Here is a 9,498-nt window from a genome sequence, read left to right on the forward strand (position 1 = left end):
CAGTCTAACCGGAACCGACACAGATAAGAATGGTGGGGGAAGTTAACGATTCAAAAGTTATACCATTTTTAAGAGATTTAATTCAAAATTGTTCAAAATTATCTCATTTTTAAGAGATTTAATTCAAAATTGTTCAAAATTATCCCATTTTTAAGAGATTTAATTATAGTTGTTTCATTTCTAACCCGGGAGGATTCAAACCCGCGTCTACTGAAGTAAACCTCAGCCCGGATAAGTATAGACTATTACAGCGCCATGCTCGATCAGTCTAACCGGAACCGACACAGATAAGAATGGTGGGGGAAGTTAACGATTCAAAAGTTATACCATTTTTATTAGCATTTACCAGTTTTCGAGTCTCTTTTTGCGTGATCGGTGTCTCTCCTCGTTGGGGCATCTATCGATTCGTCTTGGTCAGTGGAGTCTCCTATCTGTCGACATGCAGGCCGTGTTCAACTCAGCTTGGCTCGCGGGGCTGAAATAAATACTTGAATTCAACATAGTTGGTATAACATTTAAAAAAAGATGTGGCAGTCTATAATCAATAGAACAAAAGAGGAAGAAATTAGAAAGACCTCGTTGAAGGCCGGAATGAAGGGAGAATGACTGAGTACTAGTCTAGTACCAGATGTGTGCAGAGGGCGGGGCCTCATTCCTGCGTTCAGTTAGATTTCCCAAGGAGATAAGGAGGCAGATGGTAATATGTGAAGAAAATGTCGCTGACACAATACCCAGTTGACATGTTTACATTGGATAAAGACATCTGCTGTTTACTCAAACAACCAAGTAGGAATCAATATTAGAGGGCAGGGCAAAAGTAATTTTTCCAAAGACTATGACAGTAACTAAGTAATGAGCTGAGTATCTTGAAATCTGTTGAAAGTGAGTTTGTGGCTAGAATTTACAGATCAAAAAGAAGAATGTAGGCTTTCTAAAACTGATAAGTTATTTTAAAAGAAAACTCCTTTTGGACCAAATCTGAAAAATGATGAAATGTTCATTATAGGGCTTTCTAATGACAGAATCTTCTCACGGATCTTTTACTCCTAACTTGAAAAAATTGATAAGAACTAACAAGATTTTCGGTTAATCGTATTCCGCGCTTCTGTTATCTAGCATGTGGTTGCTGTAAGTTTATCAGTTTTAATCTTGAAATTACGAGTTGAGAGAGGGCATAGAAGGGGCTGATAACGTCAATCAGATAGGTGGAATGCAATTAGAAACTAACAGAGCTCAAAAAGAGAGGACTGTTTGATGAGGGAGTGAAAGGGACAACTAAATGTATTCCATCCATTCAACCTTATATCTTCCGGGGCGGGGCGTGCACTGTATACGGTCAGATTTCTCAAGAAGATAACATGGCAGGTGGTATTTGTGACGACAATCGACCCAAACGATACACCAAGAGAGTGAGGTCCATACGCCATCTGTTGTTTGTTTGTTCTTATTATTAACAGAGGTCAGGGGAGAAAAGGGGAAACGTGTTTGAAATAATGAAAAATCACCTCTGAAGTCTTCAGTTTTGTACCATAACAATTTCTTTGAGCAAATCAAATCCTCAATTCAGAACAATCATTCAATGCGCAGGTGAGAAAGTGTCACAATTAAAAGATCAATTATATTACAGGTCTTCCGGTGTTCACCATCTAATTCTTTATTTCAAACTTTGCTATCTCCTGAACACATTTTTCTAGTCTCTGAATATAAACTTAATGCTCAAACCGGTAATATCAGTGATAATGGAAATTAGATATCTCGAAAAAGCCAGATACAACACTCTTCAAAACTTGGGACCTTCTCAAATTTGGGAAAACTTGGAACCTCTTCTCTTTCGTTTGATTAGTAATGTTTTTGTTTGACCTCATCAATCCCTTCCCTTTTTCCACGCTCTTTCCTAATACAACATAAAATAGATTCACGTTTTCCTATTGTCTCATTACTGTTAACATAAACCAATTATAGGTAGACAGGTATACGGTATGCAGCTGTACAGATCTTACGTACCTAATTGTAAGAATTATGAATTGATGAATTACAGGTAGGCCTTGCAGGTCATTTTTCCAGAAAGGTTTGCCTGGTGACGTCACTCTTTGGGTGTAAAGTTTTCCTTACATTCTACTGTGTCTTCTTCAGAAGTGTCACAATATCCAAGAAATTTACTCAAACTAAATAATTTCCTCACCGGATTACCTAGTCTACTTTATTATTTAATTTCTAACATTTCTGTTCATTTCATGGAAGAGCGTAACTTTTTGAAAACTTCTAATCACACTTTCCATCATAAAACAAAACGGAGACACCGACAAAAAAGGTGAGCCATATTCTCCGTTGTGTATACACCGCTCTACCCTATATACTTTTTTTGAAGTTTTCTTTTTTGGAGCTTCAACTGATTTTTTTTGAATTATAATATTTGTTTCGATTCGCGGTGGATGTGAGGTCAGTGGTTTTTTTCTCAAAATTTTTACTGAAAAATCATTTTTTGGTAGTAAATTTGGCAATTTCCCTCTGTCATTGTTGATTATAAGCAGTTCTGAAAACGGAAAGTATAGGTACAAAATTGTTCTGAAAAGAGACACTGTTCTAGAATGATGTATTATTCTGAAAATGGACAGTTTTTTAATGGAAAAGTTCTCAGAAGGCATTTTACTGAAAACTGATGAATTTTACAAATCTACTCCTAATCTTCTCCTTTTTCTTTAAATCATTTTGTTTCAATCCCTCTATTGTGACTATTACGGGTTCTCCTCCCCTCACCTGTGACACTCTCCGGTATCTTCATCTTGTTTTCTGTAATTTCTCTCATTGAAAATCCCAAATAATTCAATGTGTTCATCATCAAGAATCGATTAATAAAATATACAGTTTCATAAACATTTTTAAACAAATTGGATGGATGTTACAAAGTGGTACGTTTACATTAACTCGACACTGTTCTAACAACTGCGCTCCACTGAAATCCCCTTGAAAAATGTATCTTTTCTCTGAGTCTCTCAATTTCACACACAATTTTCTTCGGTTTCGGTAGAGCGCGGTTGTAAGAAGCGTGCAGTCCTAATAAAACAATGGAAAATAGTTTTCTTTTAAATATCCATTTCACTTTGATTTTCTGTTTCGAGAAAACTAAATAACACAATTTCAGAAATTTTTATTGTTAATGGTCCCATTCAGTTCTGTAGTTATTTTTATTTTTCTGTTTCATGGAATTGTGAAATCAATTATTGATTACCATTTTTCTTAACTTAATCCCAAGTCTTATTCTCCTATCTTACTCAATTTCTTTCATAAGAAATCGACTGTTTCAAAGTGAACTTTTAGAGCATTCAACAATTTGGTACATGCTGGGAAATCCTCAATAGATTTTTTAATGTTCGGAATATTTTGTAAATGAAAATAACTGTTTCCAATTTTTTATAATTTATCGATAATTTTTCTCACAATCTAGTTCTCTAGTTTCTCACCTCTTTCCTTCCATTCCACTCATCACTAAAGCTTTGCAAATGTACTGTTTCTGAAATATCTAAAAACTCTTTTGACTGTTTCATTATATCAATGAGACTCGAAAATCACTGAACTGTGCTCTGTCCCTAACTAGAAATTGATTGAAATTTTGCAGTTTCATGAGAAACTATTATGTTCCTCTTGATTGACTCAATCAGATTGAGAAATTAGTTTGATCGATGTACGCGTTAATACTGTTATACATTGTTTCATAAATTCTAATTATTGATTCAGACATGTATTCCTTCATTACACACAACGTATCATAGACCCTTACAAGAAATCTTGTCAATCTCGTGAAACTGTTTTTGTAAAAAGGAGAGTTAACGTTTATCAATTTATCAAAAAGCCAACATTTATTGTTTTGTAGAAACATTATTAAATCCGGAAAAAGTTATTGCCTCAGTGTATAATTTCTGGAAAAAAGTTTGCATGACATCTGAGATATTTATTATTTGTCTTTGTATTCTAGTGAAACTGTAAATTTTTTGACACCCAGAGAGATTTTAGAACGTCCCCATCAAGCCGACTGTTTTAACTTCATCCCAAGTTGCATTTTTTCGCTATTTTATCATTTTATGGAATGTAATTTCAGAATACTCCTCTCATACTCAATTTTTTTCATTAAAAATCTACTGTTTCAAAGTGAACTTTTAGAGAACTCAAAAATTTGGAACGTTCGATATTTTTTTAAGAGTTCTGAAAATTTTCGTTAATAAAAATGACTGTTTCCAATTCTTTATAAATTTTAGATATTTTTTAGTCTAGAACACTGTCTCTAACTAGAAATTGATTGAAATTTTTACTGTTTCATGAAAAACTGTTATGTGTCTCTTGATTGGGAAATTAGTTTGAAGGCTGTAGTCTTAAACAAATTACTATTTTTTGTTGTTTCATAAAATCTAATTAGTGATGATGCAGAAAGCAAGTCTTCCCTCATTACACACGCCGTATCATAGACCCTTTCAAGAAATTTTGATTCCTTTAACGTACGAATCTCCGCGATTTTATATAATTTTCTGATGTGATTACTGTGAAACAGTAGAGTTTTTTGTAAAATGAAGACTGATAGTTTATTAGTTTATTAAAAAAACAAAAAAAAATTACTGTTTTATAGAAACAGTATTAAAACTGGAAAGAGTTGTTGTGTCAGTGTTTATTTCATTTCAGAAAAAAATAATGCGCATGACATCTGAGATTTTTATTATTTGTCTTTGTGTTCTATCAGTGAAACTGTGAATTTTTTGACACCGAGAGAGATTTTAGAACGTCCCCAGTGTTAGCTCCAATGACTTTTTTCTGTGGTACTTCTTTTGTAAATAACTATAACTGTAATTTCAGATTTTTTAAAAATTATTGAAACAGGAAACATTCATTTTCTTATGTAACTATTTCAGATATTTTCAATAAATGCAAGAAAATTCATTCAATTCCTTTCTCAAAAATCAATCAATAAAACACAGTTTCAATTGTCCATGGAAGCTTCGAAATGCTGATTTTCTCGGGAATGACGGACGGCTCTTCTGACTTTTCAGACTTCTCACGAGACGCAGACGGAGAACGAGACAATGATGGTTTTAGCTGAAAATGTGTGGACATCTGGATGTGTGGACAGATAGATGGACTCACTTTAATTTCTTCTCTGAATTTGTTAATGAATTCATCAATGAAAGTGTCGGTGAGCTCACTCAAAGTTGTCATGATTGGAAATGAAGATTATTGAAGAAATGGAAATGGAAGTTTTCAAAAAAACTGGTGATATATGAGAGGCTACGTTGAAATTGTGAATAATCGGAAAAAGTTGGAAAACAATTACACGTAAAAACGAAATTGTCCAATCTTCGTGAAAAGAGGAATCTCGAACAGAAATCGCATCGGATCATAGACAAACTGAATAATTCAATAATTGAAATTGAAACAGTGAAAAATCTGATTTGAGGTTATATCTAAACTACTAATTGAATTCGCTTCTCTGATAGTGAGTATAAGGAGTTTAAAATATTTCACTTTTTCATAGAAAATTAAGACAAAACTAATGTTATCGGATCAAAGACAAACTGAATAATTCAATAATTCACAATGAAACAGTAAATAATTTACTTTTTCCAGAGGAATCACTTTTTTCAAATTGTTAGGTATAGTGCAGATCAGAGTGGAATACTGATGACATTATCTCCAGAACTAAGTTTTAATTTTGTTACAGAAAACCATTAATTACGCATACTAGCCTACTTCCAATGCCTTTAAATCTGAAATGAATTATTAACACTCCAAACTGAAACATCTAGAAAACGAGTTTTTAGTTTTTACTCTGAAATTCAAATTGATTTCAATGGTACATCTGAAATATATACTTGATACAGCAGACTTCAAGGTCTTGTTTTGAAACGTTTCCAGTTTTCAGATCAGAGTGAACAATCGAGAATTCTGATTTGGATATCCGGGATAAAATACAATCTGATGAAACCCAAGGCACGAAAAGTTCAAATATCCTTGACAGAGTTGCATGGAATTCCGACTTCCGACTTCCGACTTCCGGGCATTTTTTCATTCCGACTTCCGACTTCCGTTTTCGGATGTTTACTTCCGACTTCCGTCATTCCATAACTGTTGAATTTCCGAAAAGTATATTTCGCAGAAATACTTCGAAAAGTGGTCTAAAAGGAGAGAAAATTGGCTTTTCTTCATCCAAAACCTAATTTTCCACTGATTTTCGCCAATTTTATGATCTTTTCTCTTGTAGTTTTTGAATATTTGCGAAAAAATCTAATTCCGACTTCCGACTTCCGGTTAAGGTAATTCACTTCCATGCAACTTTGATCCTTGAGTCATTTCTCAGAACGTCAATTTACCGTTTCAAACCAATCTTTTGTCGATCTTCTTGTTTTTTTTTGGTACTGAATTGCGTGGGCCTATTCGCAAAGTAACAAAAATTCATTAAAATAGTTGTCTGCTTTTTTTAATACCTTATGAATAGGTCCATAAGAACCTTCGAGAAATTTTTGGAGCCGTCAGTTTCTGTTTCATCAAACGTCTAAAGAAACAAATGTCAAATGTTTCCAAGAACAACTTGAAAATGTATTATTTCACGGAAGCTTACCGATCGGTGTTGTCTGAAATGGTCTAAAATTATTTTAATACGTTTAGCAGTTATTCACTCACAATATAAATTCTAGACCCACATTCATATAAACTCATTTTTTTGATCTACCCACCTATTTGACCTACCACTTCCAAAATCGAATTTCAACGTTTCGGGTAGGTCAAATTGATTCGAAGATACCAGAAGGATTCATTCACTCTCATTTTCATTTTGTTTTGCGATTCGCTTTTCATTCTTCTTTTCATTTTCGCATTTGACTTTTTTCTCTTGTGAATAAATTAAATTTCCGCAATTCCTCGTCTTATTTCAGATCACCAATGTGAGTAACGGGACTTTGCCCTTGTAATTTACAAAAAACTTTATGAAAAACGGTGAAAATCTGTTTCGGCGCGAGAAAAAACTCTGCGTCTCTCGCCGATACTCTCTCGTTAGCGATGGAGCGCAGTTGTAATAAATATGATTGGCTAATAACACAATTTCTTCTTATTCCAGACGAAGATCTACCTCAGGAAGGAGATCGTCACTGAGCACTCACTCCCGAAGGATACTGTAATAACTATTCCATGTATTTCATCTTCGATCTATTTATTTAACTGTTTCGGACTATATCTTAACCTACTTATCTATTGTAAATTTAATTTTTGTGTTTTTTTGAAACAATAAAATTGGGAATAGCAGATAGAAGATTCCTAAGGGATACGGTATTTTTGGCGGCAGTTGCCGGTGGCAAGGTACCCTCATAACCCTGTAGTCTCCGAGTCCTCACAATAAATACGCAACGACACTCCGCCAAAGGCTCACGCGCCTACCGTAACCTCAGCGCGTCAGTTCACGTGGACACGTGTACTCCACGTGGCAAAAGTAGTTTTCTGAAGTCGGTTGGCTTTTCAGAGTTAGTTCTAGTTTTAGCGTTGGTTGTTTTAACTATTGTTTTGTAAGTTTATCGCTCTCTTATTCTATTTTCTTGCAATAAAGTAAATTTATTGTAAGAAACTGTGTATTTGTCGTCTTATTTTATCAGGACCCTATCACCCCGTATTCGTACGCGGGCAACTTGGGGGCCGAACCGGTTATTCGTGTTTCTTAGTGAATCTTTGAATTTATCGTTTGGGCGAGTATAAAACCCAGGCGATTTCGAAGTTTTGCGGAAAAATAAGAATTTTTGGTAAAATTTGGATAAATTTTACGAAAATTTGTGAATAATTTTCGTCGATTGGATAATCAACGAATTGTAAACAGTTTTTGGATAAAAACTTTGTTTACGGACAACAACGCAGAAGATGAGCGACAAAACATCGTCGAAGCAGTCAACGTTGAAAGTAGACGACGATCGGATGATTGTTGTGGAAACTCAAATGAGCGTGAGGGAGAGAAGAAAGAAAGTGAAGAAGTTCACTAAACTTATCGCTAGCAGCGTCAAAGTGGAGGACGAAACAAGGTTGCAACTCGGGGAGTTGACAGCGAAATGCAGCGAACAGGAGGCGGATGCGATTCTGGAGCCGATGAGAATTTTCAACAGAGAGTTGTTGGAAAAGTTCGAAGAAATCGGAGGAGATGAATGGCCGCGATCGGTGATTCGAGTTATGAGAGAATTCAAGCTCGAATCGGTGGAAGAGTTGAGAGAGGCGTGTGCGAAAGCAGCGGAAAGTGAGGAAGCGGAATGGTCCGTGGGAAAAGTAAATCTGGAATTGCAGAAAGTGCAATATGAGAAGAACTTGTTGACGGAGTGCTGGAATGAGGAAAAGGAGATGCTCGGGGAGCAAATCCGGAAAATCCAGAGAAAAGGAGGTGGCTGAGGCGCAGGTCAGTAGGCTGGAGAAGGCGCTGAAACAACTGAGGAAGACGCAGGAGCTGGAGGAACGCAAGCCGAAGGGCTTGTGGGATGAAGTCCAGGGAAGCAGAAGCTGGTACGAGAAGGTGGTAAATTGGAACTCCGAGAGCACCAATAAGGGAAGCAGGAAGAAAGGAGGAGAAGACGCGTTTAGCAGAAAAACTTTGAGTCGGTCAGGAAGTAGCGAAGTCAACGAAATGGTGCAATGTATGAACAGGATGTTGAAGTCTTCAGCGTTGCCGGAGCCAAAAACGTTTGATGGAACAGGCGAGTTCAAGGAGTTCAAACGGGCATTCTTGTTGAAGTACAACCATGTGACGGAGAGTGATGACGAGCTGGTCGCAATCTTGGAGGAGAAGTTTTTGAAAGGGGCCGCCAAGTCACTGTTCAAAACGTTGCCAAAAAGATACGAAAGATCAATACAGTCGCTGTTCGAAGAGTTTGAGCAAAAGCTGCGAAAGCGACAAGGAGATAGCAAGATCGAAGCGCTGAACGAGTTTGAAGGACTGGAGAAAAGGGCGGACCAGAAGATGTGGGAGTATCTCGTGGAGGTGGAGAAGTGGTCGAGGAAGGCATTCCCGGAGGTGAAGCAGGAGACGTTGTCTCAGATGAGAACAACAAAGCTGATGAAAGCGGTGCGCGGAGATGAGACGTTGCACAAAATGCTCATAATGAAGCGTTTCGAGTTATCGTTGGAAGAACAGTACGATCATCTGAAAGATATCGTGCTGCAACAAGAAAACAAACAGCGTCGTGGAAATGGCCAGAAGATTTTTATTTTTCTGAAGGCTGGAAGGGGAGAAAGGACTCTCAGGGGAAGGAAAGAGAAGAAGAACGTCCGAAGGCTGAAAATGACGGCGAGAAAGGAGAAACGGTCGCAGATAGAGGAAGTGGGGAAAACCGGTACTGGATGGAGCAGAAATGTTTTTCGTGTGGAGGTGTGGGACACCTGGCGCGTCAATGCCCACCGAAGCCAGTGCAAAGTGTGGAAGTAAGAGGAAAAGGAGAAGGTGTAGGCAAAGTAGCTGTGGAGACGGTTAAATTGCTGGGACAAGAGCGGAGA

At 36.7% G+C, this 9,498-nt stretch overlaps 2 protein-coding genes across 2 annotated transcripts; one reads left to right on the top strand and one right to left on the bottom strand.

The window, feature by feature from the left end:
• Window positions 1–4,950: 4,950 nt before the first annotated feature.
• Window positions 4,951–5,202, bottom strand: GCK72_015207 (uncharacterized protein; the record flags this gene model as incomplete). Its single annotated transcript, XM_003097334.2, has 2 exons — window positions 4,951–5,082; window positions 5,131–5,202. 2 exons carry the CDS (start codon window positions 5,200–5,202, stop codon window positions 4,951–4,953), a joined length of 204 nt encoding a protein of 67 aa, XP_003097382.2.
• A 2,682-nt stretch (window positions 5,203–7,884) lies between these two features.
• On the top strand, window positions 7,885–8,400 carry GCK72_015208 (uncharacterized protein; the record flags this gene model as incomplete). Its single annotated transcript, XM_003095593.2, has 1 exon — window positions 7,885–8,400. The coding sequence occupies one exon, from the start codon at window positions 7,885–7,887 to the stop codon at window positions 8,398–8,400; it is 516 nt and encodes a 171-aa protein (XP_003095641.2).
• Between the last annotated feature and the right edge of the window lie 1,098 nt (window positions 8,401–9,498).

Source organism: Caenorhabditis remanei, chromosome IV, assembly GCF_010183535.1.
Source record: "Caenorhabditis remanei strain PX506 chromosome IV, whole genome shotgun sequence".
In the NCBI taxonomy this organism is placed as follows: domain Eukaryota; kingdom Metazoa; phylum Nematoda; class Chromadorea; order Rhabditida; family Rhabditidae; genus Caenorhabditis; species Caenorhabditis remanei.